Below are 18,660 nucleotides of genomic sequence, written 5' to 3'. Positions count from 1 at the left end.
GTACTTTTTCAGTAATTTGAGTTTCAAAGCCCCCCCCAGAGAACAAGAATGAGCATTTTTGTCTAACTTTGGTGTGGGATAAAAAGCATTTCTTCCATAAGTAGTTTATAAAACTGCCAGTTTTGTACTTAGTACTTCTTAGACTACTTGCAAACATAATATGAAGTACTTTTACTGTGTACTTTTTCAGTAATTTGAGTTTCAAAGCCCCCCCCAGAGAACAAGAATGAGCATTTTCGTCTAACTTTGGTGTGGGATAAAAAGCATTTCTTCCATAAGTAGTTTATAAAACTGCCAGTTTTGTACTTAGTACTTCTTAGAGTACTTGCAAACATAATATGAAGTACTTTTACTGTGTACTTTTCAGTAATTTGAGTTTCAAAGTCCCCCCCAGAGAACAAGAATGAGCATTTTTGTCTAACTTTGGTGTGGGATAAAAAGCATTTCTTCCATAAGTAGTTTATGAAACTGCCAGTTTTGTACTTAGTACTTCTTAGAGTACTTGCAAACATAATATGAAGTACTTTTACTGTGTACTTTTCAGTAATTTGAGTTTCAAAGCCCCCCCCAGAGAACAAGAATGAGCATTTTTGTCTAACTTTGGTGTGGGATAAAAAGCATTTCTTCCATAAGTAGTTTATAAAACTGCCAGTTTTGTACTTAGTACTTCTTAGACTACTTGCAAACATAATATGAAGTACTTTTACTGTGTACTTTTTCAGTAATCCAATGGCAAAGTCACTCCTAGAGAATGTAATATTTCCACCACCATGTTTGACTGCTGGTTTGATTCACTTTTATCGTTCTTTCCTTAAGATAAGATAAAATAATACTTTATTCATCCAGAAGGAAATTGTTGTGCCAGAGTAGCAAAATACAATAAACTCAGCAGCACAACAGCAACACTGTCACCGGTCTGTAGTCACTGTGTGTGCGTGGATGTATCTTCTTCGGCACAGGAACCAGGCATGTTGTCTTTTCATCACCTTGTAGAGACAAAATTTGGCTGTGAAATGGCTTACTTGCATGTGTACATTTTGTGTTATAGTACTTTGGGTTTTCTATTTTGTAATTTAATATACAAATTGAAACACCATGATTTATTTTTAATAAAATAAGGCATCATATTCCTAGGAAAACTTAAAAAAAAGTATTTTTATTGCTGTTATAGATCAACTTTAATGATTATCAAGCCGTGATCGCCTTTGTAAATATTGAAAGAACACACTGGAAGTTGCTGGTTAGTGATTGTTTTCATTCAGAAATCCCTTTCATTTAAATATGTATATATGTTTGATGCTGTTTTGAAATAACATCACTTTTTTTTTTAGTACTTATTTCCCGCCATAACATCAGTATTTTTGGTGGATCCAGCGGCAAATTCCAAAGAGAAAGCAGACTCGGAAAATGCTTCGAAAAGAGTACGGTAAGTCAGCAAATTAGATATAAAGTGATCTTAGAATTATATTTAGTGCTTTGTGTTTAAGTAAACATGTACAAGTATGTTAACAGAAGTTCCCAAACCCACACCACTGAAGCATTTATTTTGTGCTTGGTGGTCTCAGCTGTTTTTTAAATGATATTTCCTTATCCCGCCCTTAGTATCTGTGTACACAATTGTAAATGAAGTAGCTCAGTAAGCAAGGTAACCTACAATATTTTCCAGTGTCCATACTGTTCGGATGGAGTGTTTTTATTTTACACAATATTTAAAGATTTGTATTCTACATGTGTCTGTTGGGAGTTACATTAGAGACTATTCCACAATGTGTTTTACAAAGGGAATACTTCAAGATGAGGAGGACCTGCTATGGCAAGGAGGACTGGGGGACTGTCAAATGGAGAGGAGCAACCATGCACCATCCAGTTCAACGTGATGGCAGTAGCTGTGGGGTCATTGTTACCATGGTAACGTAGTTTTTTACTTTAACTACTATATGTAATATTTATGCTTCTGCTACATATTCTTATATTTATTTCAGTGTCTTGATTATTATACAAGTTTAAAGTATAAAATAGTCAATGATGTTAAAAAATAAGTCATTAGTTTCTGAATTATCAATTTTCAGTTTATTTTTTAGGGGAATTGTGTAAAACTGATGAGAGGGCTGGTTTTTGACACAGCCCATGTAGTTTGTCATGTACATTCTTCAAGTTGTGTTAATTACCTCATTACAACTATTAGTTATTAATAGTTTGATCATTTTTATTGAAATATCAATTCAATTTTGGAATTTTACTGGCAAAAACAATGTAGCGCAGATGACAAGTGTGATTCTGTGTGTTGGTGTGTAGATGGCAAGAGCAGTGATGGAGGCCTTTCCTGCATTACCAGTTATGTCCTTTGGGACATCCAAAAAGGAGATGGCTTGTGAGAGGAGAAAGTTTGCACTTTCAATACTCAATGGTTCAGGTTTGTAAGTCATTTGTCCTGCTTTACGTTATGGTTCTTAGTTAGTTGTTATGGAAATGATGAACTTCTATTAATCCAATGCAATCAAACAAATCTACAATAACTACAGCCTGTAAAATTGCCTTTGAGTCCACACACTACTGCATTTATAGCCGACAGCATCATTGATTTTAAGCACAGGGCCCAAACCAAATATTCCATACATATCTCAGTTGAACCCATAACTTATATTTCTCTCACACACACTCCATTGAGACATTAACAGTTGAAGAATAACTTTTTTTCCTGCTGCAATAAGGAATGTAAATACTGACACTTAAACTGTCACGGTTTGTGTCAGGAGAGCAGGGAAGAGGAAACGAATACCGATTGTACCAGGCATCCAGGAACAGTTTATAGGTGGTTTATTGAAAAAAAACAGAAGCTTACAGGCAGAGCGGCAGGAGGCATGGGTGAAATATGGAACACAAAACAGGGCTTAGAGTGAAACAGTGACAAATATAAATTGCTGCATTTTTAAATTTGTTGCATACAGGTCATTGCCTAGTAATGTTTAGAATATTACGGATTGTTTATGTATGTCTGCTTATATGTTGTTCTGTTCACACTGTGTACATAGTCTTCTTTTTAAAACATCCATCCTTAAAAACATATTAAACCTGTGTTGATGATCCCATTCATGATCCATTTAGAGTTCATAAGCTATAATTTACAGCTGAACAGCTGCATAGAATTTGACTGCACTTCTGCTGCCAATAAACTGTTAACTGTATACATATACAGTATGTCTAAATAACATATTTTCTTTCCTGCAGTGTTTAACATGGAGAACAACTGTGCAATGTGCTCTGCCTCAAAGCCCCCAGGATCTGGGCCTCCCACTACAGATTGGGTGAGTGTTTGTCGTAGTCTAGTTATCATAGTGCTTCATCATATTCTAATCAAATTCAATTTATGATATTAGATGTATTTACAAAACTGTTGAGTCACTGGGTCTATCCAGATCAGGCGGTCCAGCGAAAACGCCGCAGGGCCATGCTTTGATTTCTACTTTTCAGCGCATGCTGAATAATTTTTTTACGGCAACCTCGTGCATCGCCCCAGCTGCAGCCCACACACATTAACTCTATTCAAAATGACTGGAACCAATATAAATTGATTTACTAAAAAAACAGTCAAGACAACTTCTCTCAGATAAATGGTAATGCATATACATTGTTTACACATATAATGAACAGAGAGAATATAAAATGTGATGAGCAGTGGAATAGGGATACTGACAATTCTAATCATGTCTAATAGCAACATATTCAATTAAAGTGTAACTTCACCCCAGGTTTGAGCCTAAGTCCACCCACATGATGACAATAGCCTCAATGCAGCGTTGACAAATATGACAAAGCTACAATAGCTTGGAAAATAGCAATATGGGGCACTGAATTAACGCACCCCGCGGTTCCTCCACCTCACTCTACGCCGCTGGGAGACTGACGGTACATGTCCACCAGATCAGGCCTGGAAACCAAGTTATACCTTGAGGCAACACTCCTAATGGAAAACGGACCACTTGGAAAGACGTTTGTTGTGTTATCTGCTGTTGTCCTCTTTCACACACCAACATCCTGTAAGTCACTATCAAAATATGGGAAGCAGGGAGAAGCAGGTCATATGCAATACATAACTGACCAATTAAGAATACCAAAAGGTAACTACATTATAGTGATGCAACATGGGGTTTTCCCAGAACTATAAATCTTCTAGCTATAACTACCTCAAAAACATTTGTATTTGAAAAACTGAAAATGGAGACATAATATAGTTATTTTCAGATATGAAACTGGTGTTTGAGGCGAGTATGCTACAGAATATAGCTACATGTAATAAAGTTGACATGAATCTAATTTTGCCCAAATTATTCTCTATTGCACTTCATTACTTCATCATTTCCGATGACAAGATGTATCAGATTTGATGGTCACTCATTTCATTTTACAGATACAGTGTGACACCTGTGAAAGATGGTTCCATGAGCAGTGCCTGGGGATGAATCAGGACCAACTCCAAGAAGCCAGGGCAAGCAATTGGAATTGCTTTCTCTGCAACTAGGGCAGAAGAATAAAGAAAAAGGGGGAAAAATCTGTTTGCCTGTTTTTTTCATACATACACAATCACTGAATGACAGTGTTTCAGTTGATAAGCTTTCATTTTCATTTTCATTTTCATATTATGTTTGCAAGTAGTCTAAGAAGTACTAAGTACAAAACTGGCAGTTTCATAAACTACTTATGGAAGAAATGCTTTTTATCCCACACCAAAGTTAGACAAAAATGCTCATTCTTGTTCTCTGGGGGGGGCTTTGAAACTCAAATTACTGAAAAAGTACACAGTAAAAGTACTTCATATTATGTTTGCAAGTACTCTGAGAAGTACTAAGTACAAAACTGGCAGTTTCATAAACTACTTATGGAAGAAATGCTTTTTATCCCACACCAAAGTTAGACAAAAATGCTCATTCTTGTTCTCTGGGGGGGACTTTGAAACTCAAATTACTGAAAAGTACACAGTAAAAGTACTTCAAATTATTTGTGCAAGTAGTCTAAGAAGTACTAAGTACAAAACTGGCAGTTTTATAAACTACTTATGGAAGAAATTATTTTTATCCCACACCAAAGTTAGACGAAAATGCTCAATCTTGTTCTCTGGGGGGGACTTTGAAACTCAAATTACTGAAAAAGTACACAGTAAAAGTACTTCATATTATGTTTGCAAGTAGTCTAAGAAGTACTAAGTACAAAACTGGCAGTTTCATAAACTACTTATGGAAGAAATGCTTTTTATCCCACACCAAAGTTAGACAAAAATGCTCAATCTTGTTCTCTGGGGGGGACTTTGAAACTCAAATTACTGAAAAAGTACACAGTAAAAGTACTTCATATTATGTTTGCAAGTAGTCTAAGAAGTACTAAGTACAAAACTGGCAGTTTTATAAACTACTTATGGAAGAAATTATTTTTATCCCACACCAAAGTTAGACGAAAATGCTCAATCTTGTTCTCTGGGGGGGACTTTGAAACTCAAATTACTGAAAAAGTACACAGTAAAAGTACTTCATATTATGTTTGCAAGTAGTCTAAGAAGTACTAAGTACAAAACTGGCAGTTTCATAAACTACTTATGGAAGAAATGCTTTTTATCCCACACCAAAGTTAGACGAAAATGCTCATTCTTGTTCTCTGGGGGGGACTTTGAAACTCAAATTACTGAAAAGTACACAGTAAAAGTACTTCAAATTATGTTTGCAAGTAGTCTAAGAAGTACTAAGTACAAAACTGGCAGTTTCATAAACTACTTATGGAAGAAATGCTTTTTATCCCACACCAAAGTTAGACAAAAATGCTCATTCTTGTTCTCTGGGGGGGGCTTTGAAACTCAAATTACTGAAAAAGTACACAGTAAAAGTACTTCATATTATGTTTGCAAGTACTCTAAGAAGTACTAAGTACAAAACTGGCAGTTTCATAAACTACTTATGTATGTATGTACTTATGTATTCGAAAATGTATTCGAAAGTCACTTCAGTCAATTACAACAGCTTCCCAGGGTTGTTTTAATGCATTACCGTAAACCTGTAACTAATCGCGCACTCAAAATACAGGGGCGGCTGGTTTGACCACGCAAAAGTGAAAGACGGCTGGCTTGACCGCAGTCAGTTAGCCGGCTGGCCTTTTGACATTTTAATTCAAGAGGTGGATAAAACAACCATTTATTCAATAATGTAAAAACGACATAGAGGAAACACTTTGGCTAGAGAGAACCTGCCAGACAATTTCACCGTTTGTGAATGATTTAATTTAATACTATTGCTTTTGAAAATAATGTAACACTATTTATTATAACAATTGACTATCTGCTCTGGTATTATGATAAAACAATTATCTCAAGGTCATACTTGTTGGGAATTATTCTTTCTCTTTATAACTTGTTGAGGTGTGGGTAAAAGCTATTACATTTATGGGTGTATTCAGATTATTCCTATTATTATACTAATACAACTACCTGTTGGTCTGGCTGTACTATCTCTGCAGTGACACACAGACACGTGTCTTCACTGTTAGATTATCCACAACTAGACAGAGAAGCCAGTGTTTTTGTGTTGTAATCACTTAAATGAGTGCTTCTCTCCAGACAGATGATGGCAGACCTGGGCATGAGAGCAGGAGACAGGGTGATGCTGGTGTGGGCTCAGCCCTCAGACCCAGCCGCCCTGAAACAGCAGGCGGAGGAGCTGGGGGCCATCGTAGGTGCAGACAAAGTGTCAGTGGAGAACATGGAGAGATTACTGATGTGTGAGTAACACTACGATTTTAAATTACACGAGGCAAGGTTGTTATTTAAAAAAACTACTTCATCATGATGGCACTGCAGATGCCTCTGATTCACGGTTTACTTTCCTCTACTAAATTGTAATTTGTAAGACATTTTTGTAAACTCCACTTAATTTAGTTCAGTTTCCAGATCACATATTCAGATGATTAGCTAAAACAAAATATAAATCAATTTATACTATATATATATAGATATATATATATATATACAAACATTGATATCATTATTGGTTAAGATATACAGCAGCTCTATACAAAACAATTCAAAGTAACTCCAGATGTACCAGCTGTGATGATAGCATGAATGCATCACCAACCATATACTTTTTTGGTTTGTTTTATTAAATATGTTTTGTATGCGCTGTGTGAAAAATAATAAAACTCAACAATCGTAATTAAGTAATTACATTTATATGAATCTAAATTGGGCCATGATGCATATTTAATAATTCCGGGTCAGCGAGACAGCGCAAAACTCATCCTGAGCACACACAAACACTCACAGCCGAAGTAAAAACAATAAGTGTGGCTTGATATTGAGTAAGAAAAAGGTTTATAACGCTGTGAGAATGGGTCTGCGGAGAGCATTTCTCCGCGATCCCAACTCGTCTATTACCAGCGTTGAGGGAGCTCTATGCAAATCAATGGGGACTCCCTGTGAGTTAGTCAAGGGATCCTGGGCCCTTTCTCATTTAATCAATTCCCCCTCCTCGACTCCTCGGTCCTCCGGTAGTGACCCGGAAATGAATTTTGGCGCGCCATGTTGAAGGACATCTCATTTCTCTAAATGCACTTCGAGGACCGAGGATCGAGCGTCGAGGAGGCTCTCTGGAGGAGCTCTAACCAAGGAGAGAGGAGAGAGGAAGCTCTTTGGAGGAGCTATAACCGAGGATACACTGATGGGTCCTTCGCGGATGCATTTCCGGGAACAGAGATGTTTCAAAGAGTCGTGACGCACGGCCGGACTTATCTCAGCCAATGACAGCTCTGCATGCATCCCCTGGATATTATTTTAGTAACTGCTTTCATCGCGACGCGATGTTTACTTTACAGTGAAAACAGCTGTGAGGTCCGTGCAGAAAGCAGAGCAGTGTGTATAATATATATCACTCAGTATAATAGGCCTTCTCTCTTTAATTGCTTTAGTTTAGTAGATAAAACCCAAAGAAGAAGAAGAAGTGATGTCAGCGGCTTCATTTGCCTAATCCTCCCCCAGGGACTTATTCCGGTGTGAACGCGATCTGCTCTTAGTTCATGAGAACTCTTTAGTTCTCAAGAACTAAGTCCTGATGAACCATTGTGGGAAAAGTACTGCGGTGTGAAAGCGCCTAATGCGAGAATAATAAAATGGCGGCTTCACAAAAGTTTTTGGGAGTTTTATGGGGCGTGGTTTGCAATCTGCCCAGCCAATCCGAAATAGGAACCTTTTTCTCCCGCGAAAGGGACGGAAAAAGGGGTAAAAAGTTTCTCATGAACTAATTTTAGTTCCGGATTTTTTTGGTGTGAACGCAACATTTCGGAACTATATCGGAACTAAAGTGGGAAAAGTACTGCGGTGTGAAGGGGACAGGTAATAACCGGAAAAGCATGACATGGGCCCTTTAACTAAAGTAAGATTTCGAATGCAGGACTTTCACTTTGTATTATTGCTATTTATTATTGCTATGTATTATTTTTACTATGTATTATTGATACTTTCGATCAAGTAGTAGATCTCAGTGTTTCATCGACTGTTGATTCAGCCTGTAAGCATGAACACAGTTCTGTCAGAAGTGAGTAAATGGGTGTAAAATGCTCCTCTCCTCTCTCTCAGCCTCCCACTCAGCGTCCTCCTTTGACTGGGTGCTCTCTGGCCTCGTGGCAGACAGCTCCTCCATCCACAGCTCAGAGACTCTGGCAGAAATTGCCAAAGTGCTAAAACCAGGAGGGAAGCTCATCCTTGAGGAAGTACTTCTTACTTCTTTGTTCTTACTTCTTTTCTAGATGTGTGACGGCTGAAAAGTATGAAAAATGTAGTGATATGCATCTTGATGCCTGTAAAATGGCAAAGTACACTAATAACGATTCACAGCATTATGTTTAACACTGATAAAATGCATACAATATTTACATTTCACTTAGTATTGTTTATCCATGAATGTGTCATATGTCTTTATCCACAAGGGCACTGTGAGGCTTTGGCTCTGATTGTGCGACAGTGTGTGTGACTCGTTTCTCTGTGTTCCAGGAGCTGAGGCCCAGAGTGTGAGGACAGCTGACAGACTCATGTCCGCCTTGAAGTTGTCGGGCTTCATGTCGGTTACACAGGTGCATGATAGCGTTCACATACAAACAGCATGAGTATGTGGTTGTGGCAACACCTCTGAAATGTGATCAGGAGAAAGATGGATGGTTAAAGCCATCAAACAAAGCAGAGCTGTTTTAATTTTTGTTCCAGAAGATCCTGTTTTGCATGTTAGTATTCTGGGCATATGTGTATGTAATATGTAAAAGAATATATAAATGGTACATTGAATTTTCTCTGAGTGGTCTTTTAACTTTGGTTTCTTCTTTCTTTTCGGTAATCATCCACACCAGTGTTTCCTCTCTGTCCTGTTCACCCTTCTTCCTCTCCCTCCAGGTGAGTGAAGCAACTCTGAGTCCTGAGGCGCTGACCTCTCTCAGGACGGCCACTGGTTACCAAGGAAACACTCTGTCTAAAGTCAGAGTTTCTGCCTCTAAACCTAACTTTGAGGTTGGATCCTCCAGCCAGCTTAAACTGTCCTTTGGCAAAAAGCCAGGTGGGTTTAAAGCGCAGTGTTCATGTATTTCCATAGCACATTTCTTTCTACAACTGTTAATTAAATTTAAGGAGACTCTTTCTGTTGAGACGTTTGTTCTTCTGTCATATGGGACACCTTTTATAAAGGGTATGATAAAACAACAAAATATGTCTCGACATTTGAACATTCAATCTGCATTTAAGGGTTTTCGAAGTACCAAAATATAATTTTAGAGATTATTTACAGAACATTTGTGAACAAATATCAAGGTTTCTTATTTGTTTAGTTTTGAACATCAGTATGTCTGAATATATTTAATATGGTATTAAGTAAAGTCCTATAGCATGTTTACTGATGTAACTCATGGGCACAAATGTCTGTGATTCAGCAGAGAAACCTGCTCTGGATCCCAACACCGTCAAAATGTGGAACCTCTCAGCCAATGACATGGACGATGACGATGTGGTGGGTTCCTGATGTATTATTTTAATAGCCACAAAAGTATATTTCTCCTTCAGCCCACTTTTCTGAGTTCTTCACGTCTCCTTTGTTTCTCTTCTAGGATCTGGTGGACTCGGATGCTCTGCTGGATGAAGATGACATGAAGAAGCCAGACCCAGCTTCTCTTAAAGCATCCAGCTGTGGAGGAGAGGCTAAGAAGAAAGCCTGCAAGAACTGGTGAGGCCATCACACAAATGTTTCTGACTGTTAAAAATCCAAAAAATTGTTTTTGTCAGCTAGGTTTTTTTCTTACAAATGTGTTATTTGAAAAGCATTTAAGCATTACAGGACTGTCTCAGAAAATTAGAATATTGTGATAAAGTTCTTTATTTTCTGTAATGCAATTAAAGAAACAAAAATGTCATACATTCTGGATTCATTACAAATCAACTGAAATATTGCAAGCCTTTTATTATTTTAATATTGCTGATTATGGCATACAGCTTAAGAAAACTCAAAAATCCTATCTCAAAAAATTAGAATAGTTCCTCAGACCAAGTAAAAAAAAAAGATTTATAACAGCAAAACACAATCAAACATTTGAAAATGTCCATTAATGCACTCAGTACTTGGTTGGGAATCCTTTTGCACGGATTACTGCATCAATGCGGCGTGGCATGGAGGCAATCAGCCTGTGGCATTGCTGAGGTGTTATGGATGCCCAGGATGCTTCAATAGCGGCCTTTAGCTCATTAGCATTGTTGGGTCTGGTGTCTTTCAGCTTCTTCTTCACAATACCCCACATATTCTCTATGGGGTTCAGGTCAGGGGAATTTGCAGGCCAATCGAGGACAGTAATGCCATGGTCAGTACACCAGTTACTGGTGGTTTTGGCACTGTGTGCCAGATCATGCTGGAAAAAGAATTCCTCATCTCCATAGAGCTTTTCAGCAGACGGAAGCATGTAGTGCTCTAAAATCTCTTGGTACACAGCTGCATTTACTCTGGGCTTGATGAAACACAGTGGACCAACACCAGCAGCTGACATGGCTCCCCAAACCATCGCTGACTGTGGGAACTTCACACTGCATTTCAAGCAACTTGGATTTTGCTCCTCTCCAGCCTTTCTCCAGACTCTGGCGCCTTGACTTACAAATGAAATACAAAACTTGCTTTCGTCTGAAAAGAGGACTTTGGACCACTGTGCAACTGTCCAGTGCTTCTTTTCCTTAGCCCAAGTCAGACGCCTCTTCCGTTGTCTTGAGTTCAGAAGTGGCTTGACCATGGGAATACGGCTATTGTAGCCCATTTCCCGGACACGTCTGTGAACAGTGACTTTTGATACCTGGACTCCAGCTTCAGTCCACTGTCTTTGAAGCTCCCCCAAATTCTGGAAGCGACTCTTCTTCACAATGCTGTTAAGGCTGCGGTCATCTCTCTTGGTTGTGCAGCGTTTCCTGCCACATTTCCCCCTTCCAACAGACTTTTTGTGGATGTGCTTTGAAACTGCACTCTGTGAACAGCTTGCTCTTTGAGAAATTTCTTTTTGTGTCTTACCCTCCTGATGGAGGGTGTCAATGACGGTCCTCTGGACAGCAGTCAGATCAGCAGTCTTCCCCATACTTGTGATTTAGTTTACTGAACCAAGCTGAGTGTTTTTCAAGGCTCAGGAAACCCTTGCAGGTGTTTCGAGTTAATTAGACGATTCAAGTGATTCGTTGAACACCCTACTAGTATACTTTTTCATGATATTCTAATATTTAGAGATAGGATATTTGAGTTTTCTTAAGCTGTATGCCATAATCAGCAATATTAAAATAATAAAAGGCTTGCAATATTTCAGTTGATTTGTAATGAATCCAGAATGTATGACATTTTTGTTTTTTTAATTGCATTACAGAAAATAAAGAACTTTATCACAATATTCTAATTTTCTGAGACAGTCCTGTACATGACACACAATCTGTTGTATTTTGTTGGGTAGCACATGTGGTCTTGCAGAGGAGTTGGAGCAGGAGAGTAAAGGAAAACAAACGACCAACCTCCCAAAATCTGCCTGTGGAAGTGTGAGTGTCTTCTGATTTTATATCACCAAATTCTCACCATGTTTACTCATATTTATTCTCCTATTACCTGTTAACAGTGTAAACAATAATAGTGACAATGATCTTTATTCCTACTCGTGGCAGTGTTACCTTGGTGATGCGTTCCGATGTGCCAGCTGTCCGTACGTGGGGATGCCAGCGTTCAAACCAGGAGAAAAGATCGTGCTGGACAACAAGACGCTGACCGATGCTTAAACCCCCCCCCCACATTCCTTACTTTTCTCTTCCAGCCTGAGACCCGATTCCCTCCCCCCAGTGTTCAGAGCTTTTTCGGTCCTTGCAGATGTGATGGGTGATTTTGCCCGTCTGTCTGCTTAGTGAGATGGCTTCTGTTTGGTGCGTTAAGAGTCAACATCATCCTTTTTTCTTCAGTGACTCACCACCAGACTGTGCTGCCCTCAAGTATAAACTATTTCAAGCCACGTCTGAGTTTCTTAATTTGAGAGTATTGCCATGAAGGATGAGCTTTAAAATAAATGAAAATAATGCACTGTCAAGTACTGTTGTTAATTATGCAAATGATGGTGAGCTAGGCTGGTTCTAGTATGTGAAAGCACTGAATACATGTATTTTCCCTTGAAGTTCTTTAAAGGGCCCATGTTATGCTTTTCCAGTTATTACCCGTCCCCTTGTGTGTTATGAAGGTTGCTATGCATGTAAACGGTCTGCAGAGTCAAAAACCCTCAAAGTACACCCTGTAGCGAGTAAAACTAACACAGAAAAGAGCTGTCTATGCTGCCCCAGAACGCCTCGTCGGAGATTTCTCATTTTCCATTGTTTTCTTCCTGGGTTCTGTGAGGTGTGAATACCCAAATCAACAACAAATGAACGGATTGGCCCAAATTGACCGCGGAGCTCCTCACACACCAGGATCCCTTGGCTAACTAACAGGGAGTCCCCATTGACTCCCTGAACGCTGGTAATAGACGAGTTGGGATCGCGGAGAAATGCTCTCCGCAGACCCATGCTCACAGCGTTATAAACCTTTTTCTTACTCAATATCAAGCCACACTTATTGTTTTTACTTCGGCTGTGAGTGTTTGTGTGTGCTCAGGATGAGTTTGACTGTGTCTCTCTGTATCGCCGACCCGGAAACGTCCTCGCAGCAGCAACGAGCCTCGCAACGTCCCGACCAATCAGAACACACTGGGCTCACAGGGAGGGGGGTATACATTTATACACATACTATACAGAGATGCTGTATGAGAAACCAATATGATTTTGGAAAATTGCACAAAAAAATCTTGACCAATGACATATTTAGAGTATAAGATGAAAGCTGCATTATGTTCACCAGTTTATAATGAATAATACAAAAATAACTGTTGAATTTAAAGTGGAACTATCATGCTATATTTGAATAATATATTGTAGGGTCATACCTATATAAAACATGTCTGAATTTTTTTTTCAAAATACCAAACAGATCATGCATTTTAGCCATGCTCTATTCCAGCCCTGTCTTCACAAGGGCTGGTTTTGGGGCAAATGAGCTGCAGCTGACCACGCCCCCCTCCATACCCAAATTTAGAGATTTGGGTATGGAGGAAAAGAGAGGGTTGTGTTTTCTGACACTTGGTGAGTTCCCTGACACACCGGGGACACATTCACGTACAAAAGTGCATTTTGCATGATAGCTCCCCTCTAAGATTATTTATGTATGTAAGGGGGAAACAGTTTGCCATCACATGTTGCCTTTATTTGTTTCATTTAAATACAATAAACTTTGTATGGATCCCATTTATTTCCCTGCCAATAATCACTTAAAGTGGACCTATCATGCTATATTTGAATAATATAGTGTAGGACCATACCTATATAAGGCATATTTATACTTTTTATTTTTCAAAATACCAAACAGATCATGCATTTTAGCCGTTCCTCATTTCGCTCAATTTAACACTGTCTTTGCATGGGCTGATTCTGTGAGAACAGCACCATCTACAGTCCTGGCATATGTACTACAGCGTCTCCAGCGCTTTCGAATGGCAATGTCCGTGGCTGTCTCCTCCTGATTGGTGGAGTTGGCCCAATAGCCGTAGCGCCACTTCTGTGACGACATAGAAGTGTTCAAATCTGGATCAGTCTGTATCAGATCCGTTGCAGCCCCTTTTTAAGAGATTTGGGTATGGAGGAAAATAGAGAGGGTTGTGTTTTCTGACACTTGGTGAGTTCCCTGGAACACCGGGGACACCTATTCATGTATAAAAGACGTACAAAAGTGCATTTTTTAGGTCACCTTTAAAGTTCAACTCTCATATTAGCACCACAACTCGTGTTTATTGGTGGACAGATGCAGGATCCAACATTAAAGAGGCCCTTTTATGCTTTTCCCTTCCCTGCAGTGTGTTCTAGAGCTAAATGCTCTGCAGTCTGTTTTTCAGAACAGGTAAACTTCCTTCTTGGAAATTATAGCACTCCAACACTGAACAAACAATATAAAACTTTATGAAACATTACAGTAACAGTGGAATTGTGAGACAGGTGAGATCACAAAAGCTGCAGGATGTCTCCGGTATACAAGCTTGAGTTCCTTTGACTCAGTGAGACTCACCTTTGATGTAATGGATTTCAATGTACTATCATTGTATTCTACTGTGAAAAAGAAAACAGTTTTTCTAAATTCTTCAATAGCTCAAATGAAATGCATTTCAAATGAATGACTATAAATATTCAGGGTTGCACTACACACCATAATGGCTGAACCTCAGATATTGTTCCCCAGTCTCCATATCACTGAGCCTCGATGCTGAAGTCCATCTTAATATCTCCTAAACTGGGCTCGAAGGTGAAGCTGTAAGACACCGAGGCTCTGCCATCACCTGAGCTCTCCCCCGGTGACCTGAAGAAATACACTCCCTGTTTCCTGTGGCGACTCCACTCACACTCACCCTGCAAGAAGGCACAGGAAACGTGTCAGAAAAGAACTGAAGATTGCTTTTTCATTTGACATTAAACACTGGAGTGAATTTACGGTGAAAGCCAGAGACGTTGAGGAAATATAGGCAGCTGAGCTATTTTCAACTAGTCAGCTTTTTTGTTTGATTCTATTTCGTGAACTTTTCTTAAATTAAAAGATGTTGAAAAACGATAACAAAAATATTAAGTTGTGAATTAAAAAAAGCATGTCATGCTCTTTTGAATGAACATACCTTTGATACGCCTTGCTTCAAGTACTCTCTTCTTGACGAAGTTAAATAAACAAAATATTATAAATCTACCATCTATATTATCCATCTATAATTTAACATCTACAAAAGTCTATATATGTGAATAGAACAGCAGGCAGTAGCTCTATTTCCTCAACAAGTATGGTCAAAGGTGCTTGCTACTTTTACATATTTTGGTTACATTTTAGTTTGTGCAGTAAACAACTAGCAGATTTTTTTTTTTTTTTGGGATAGTTAGCTGTAGCTTCAATTTCCCTATTAGAGAAATGAAAATGAGTGCAAAAGACAAGAAAATACAGCAAGAAACTCAAGGTAAAGATGACCAATATGATGTGATACCTGCTCACTGACTGGTCCAATCAGACCTGCACTAACAGTGATGTCATCAGTTAGGTGGTATTCCATCCACAGCGCAACACCATGGCAACGACCAATCCTGAAACAGACATTGAACAGCCTTAAAATATGCAATGACAAAGTGTTGAGAGCAGTACACCGGACCTTTGTGTTGGACCTCAGAAAATGGAAGGAGCTATAGCTCCAGCTGCTAGTTCCAGCTGCTAGTTCCAGCTGATAGCTTCTAGCTTCTCCTTCTAGTCTTATCTCTAGAGAGACTCTAGCCACTGCTTTTTAGTCTCTATCAATCTTTTCCCAATGGAGGAGAGTTGTTGAGATTCCGAAAACAGTTAGTCACATAAGCAACCAGTGAACAACTGAATGTTAATTACTGTGATTAATAAAGAGGCTTCTTCTCTAAGTAGGTAAACACCTCCAAATTATTAAGTTTGGCTTCAAAGCAGTTCCACAGGAAAGGGAAGCTACTACTATCTTTACACCCCATAATACCAAAAGAAGAAGTCAAGTGAAATGTCAAGTAATATGGACATACTTTTGGCCACAAGCTTATTGAATAAGGCTTCATTTTGTATTAAGGAGAATCGTATCGAGTCTGATCAGGATTTAGACAGGAGAAATAATACTGCTGTTTGTCCTTATCCCAAATTCAGTGAGCTTTAGAAGGGACTATAGAAGGGATCAGTTTACCCTAACTAAATGTTTGGTCACGGTAAACCCACAATCTACTTATAGGCAGGTATCATTTATATGTACTGTATACACTAAGACTTTGGGATATTGTCCTTGCTCTCAGTGATAGAAGAAAACTCAGTACCTTGTGAAGGGCAGTGATCCCTGACTGCTGATTGGCTGTTGAGGGACACACTGTGTGAAGTCAAAGGTCATGACGGCTGTGGGCGGGGTCAGAGCACGGCATGGATACTCCCACAGAGGGTGGGGCTCCGCCTCACGGGACTCACGAAAATCCAGAGATCGCTACAAGGACAGATGTGATTAAGTATATAAAAAAAACGAAAAAACACAGGGCAGTAACCTCAGACTCATTACAGGGCCCCTTCATTTCAGCTGAAGGTCATGGACATATACATTTTCCTCACCAGTAATGAAAAAAATCATCAACGAAAACTGTATGTAGCCTAGTAGTAGGGCAGTGGTGGAATAAGTATTACAATTAAAAAGGAACAATCATTGGGATGCATACTCAAATCTTACTACAATATTGTTAGAAATTAAAATCAATGTTTTATGGCATAATTTAGTTTAAACATGCCATCAGTTAAAATGCTGATTTATACTGAAAACACCTGAAATTCTCGTGCACAACCAGTTAAGCTTTTATTCTGAAAATCCTTCATCTCCGGTTAGCATTTAGCATGTGGCTAATATACGATTTCCTAAAGAGGTGAATTTAGTAGCAAAATGACATGGAGTGGTGCAAACCGAAATCTACTGATTTAACACTACAACTATAAATGTCGAGATACTACCATGCTGAATATTAAATGAAGGTACAGTTTATTTGAATATAGTATTGTTTACAGACGAGAGTAGCATGTGACAACATCCGGAATGACCGGAAACCAAACCAGCCGTGAAGTATTTTCTGTATTTTTTAGAGTATTGATTACAGCGTTTAGAATGTGTTACATGAAGTGATGAAAGAGAATATGAGGAGAAAAGGCGTGTTAAGCATATATTGAATGTGAAAAGTACCAATCCTCTGTTTAAATGCAACAACGGACATTAGAGACGAGGCGAGCCGGCTGGCGGGGAGGAGCCAGCAAAGGATATATATAACAGCACCGGATGAGGGATTCTCTCTCTTCTCTTGCTCAGGAGAGCCGGATCACAGCTGTTTTCTCCCAGAACAATATTCTGTCTGTAACACTACCGCGCCTTTTTTAATTAAAGTATCCCATTTGAATCTTCTCAGAGACTCCATTTAGTCTCATTTTAAAGCTTCTCTCCTGGACGCGAGAATAACGAACATATTTAACAATATCCAATCCCATATTTATAGTGCTCATTCTCTACACCTTATCCTATAACACGCAGACATCTTGTGCAGGTGTCTACGAACAAACAGTAAATGAATATAGTGTCCATCTTCCCTCATGATTCTGTCTTATGATTTAGACATTTCTTTTCCATTATGAAAACATACACTTGATGGGAGATAACAATGGATGTAAAGACTGCTCACTAACAGAAATGAAATTATCATTTTACCTGCACCATTTCATCCATGGGTGTGACATCAAAGCCCTCACATGTTCCACACGGAGCTCATATCCTCCACAAATCCTAAAAAACATTTAAAAAAAAAACGAATTCATATAATTATAATTGTATCATATTATATAATTTAGCCATTTAGCGCTTTGTATTAAAGAGCTTAAAAAATGATATTTCTTTCCATACGTCATTCAAATGAAAACAAAAAGGGGACCATACATGTTAACTGCTGATAAAAAAAGACAGCAAGATATGTATTTGACCACAACAAAACCTTAAGCCTTTTATATACAAAAACTACATTTACTTTTTTTATGCCTTGTTTTCGAATGTTACTGGTTGACAAGAACAGTTTGAAAATATCTGGATCTGTGTCACCTGGAACTCTACAGCGGCCATGTGCAGAGTGGCGGAGCGGGGCAGGATGGCGGCGTCGGGGCGGAGCAGACCGGCCAGCGCCGTGCGGCAGTACCAAAAGAATAGGGAGTGCCAGGGCAGGAGGCTGGTGCTGAAGTACGGCTCCCCCATCAGCACTGAGATCTGCAGGAGAGAAGCGTCGCACTCACTGCTCTGAGGGACACACTCCTGGCATGTGGTGAGATAGATAAAGGCACTCTCTTGCCCGAAAAATATCTTAATAAATTCCTTTAATACGATTTGTTTAGCTAAATCCCATCTATTAATCTATACAATAATCTATAATCTATTATAATCTATTATAATCTATATAATTAGGAGACCAATTTGTCCGGAGCTGCTCAATAATATATTCCAACATTTGACTTTACTAAC

At 38.9% G+C, this 18,660-nt stretch overlaps 2 protein-coding genes and 1 pseudogene across 3 annotated transcripts in view; 2 read left to right on the top strand and 1 right to left on the bottom strand.

Annotated features, from left to right (window-relative positions):
* The first annotated feature begins 636 nt into the window (after positions 1 to 636).
* Positions 637 to 4,551, top strand: LOC307046176 (uncharacterized protein). The gene is made up of 7 exons (XM_079692394.1): positions 637 to 966; positions 1,172 to 1,240; positions 1,332 to 1,426; positions 1,782 to 1,908; positions 2,296 to 2,413; positions 3,229 to 3,305; positions 4,409 to 4,551. The coding sequence occupies exons 1-7, from the start codon at positions 940 to 942 to the stop codon at positions 4,517 to 4,519; spliced, it is 624 nt and encodes a 207-aa protein (XP_079548520.1). The 5' UTR covers positions 637 to 939; the 3' UTR covers positions 4,520 to 4,551.
* A 1,312-nt stretch (positions 4,552 to 5,863) lies between these two features.
* Positions 5,864 to 12,597, top strand: LOC307046182 (anamorsin-like). The gene is made up of 8 exons (XM_079692408.1): positions 5,864 to 6,759; positions 8,612 to 8,745; positions 9,016 to 9,105; positions 9,419 to 9,578; positions 9,949 to 10,025; positions 10,123 to 10,238; positions 11,986 to 12,067; positions 12,191 to 12,597. The coding sequence occupies exons 1-8, from the start codon at positions 6,603 to 6,605 to the stop codon at positions 12,299 to 12,301; spliced, it is 927 nt and encodes a 308-aa protein (XP_079548534.1). The 5' UTR covers positions 5,864 to 6,602; the 3' UTR covers positions 12,302 to 12,597.
* Positions 12,598 to 13,527: 930 nt separating this feature from the next.
* The window catches only part of LOC307019164 (protein arginine N-methyltransferase 7-like), a 30,411-nt pseudogene continuing 25,278 nt past the window's right edge, over positions 13,528 to 18,660 (bottom strand). The window contains exons 10-14 of the transcript XR_013810580.1: positions 18,247 to 18,408; positions 17,863 to 17,937; positions 16,448 to 16,608; positions 15,616 to 15,712; positions 13,528 to 14,998 (exon numbers count right to left, since the gene is read on the bottom strand). The product of XR_013810580.1 is annotated as a protein arginine N-methyltransferase 7-like (transcript). The remainder of the gene's footprint in view (positions 14,999 to 15,615; positions 15,713 to 16,447; positions 16,609 to 17,862; positions 17,938 to 18,246; positions 18,409 to 18,660) is intronic.

The sequence above is a fragment of the Notothenia rossii genome (assembly GCF_949606895.1).
Source record: "Notothenia rossii genome assembly, chromosome: 1".
NCBI classification, from domain to species: domain Eukaryota; kingdom Metazoa; phylum Chordata; class Actinopteri; order Perciformes; family Nototheniidae; genus Notothenia; species Notothenia rossii.
Note: the sequence above shows the minus strand (reverse complement) of the source record. Positions and strands in the feature narration are given on the sequence as shown.

Excerpts from the sequence above, each read along its gene's own strand:
- LOC307046182 (XM_079692408.1), top strand. The coding sequence starts at position 6,603 with ATGATGGCAGACCTGGGCATGAGAGCAGGAGACAGGGTGATGCTGGTG. Across the intron at positions 8,746-9,015 it reads GGAAGCTCATCCTTGAGGAA|TGTGTTCCAGGAGCTGAGGC; the intron begins GTACTTCTTACT and ends GACTCGTTTCTC. Across the intron at positions 10,239-11,985 it reads AAGAAAGCCTGCAAGAACTG|CACATGTGGTCTTGCAGAGG; the intron begins GTGAGGCCATCA and ends TTTGTTGGGTAG.
- LOC307046176 (XM_079692394.1), top strand. The coding sequence starts at position 940 with ATGTATCTTCTTCGGCACAGGAACCAG. Across the intron at positions 2,414-3,228 it reads TTCAATACTCAATGGTTCAG|TGTTTAACATGGAGAACAAC; the intron begins GTTTGTAAGTCA and ends TCTTTCCTGCAG. Across the intron at positions 3,306-4,408 it reads GGCCTCCCACTACAGATTGG|ATACAGTGTGACACCTGTGA; the intron begins GTGAGTGTTTGT and ends TTCATTTTACAG.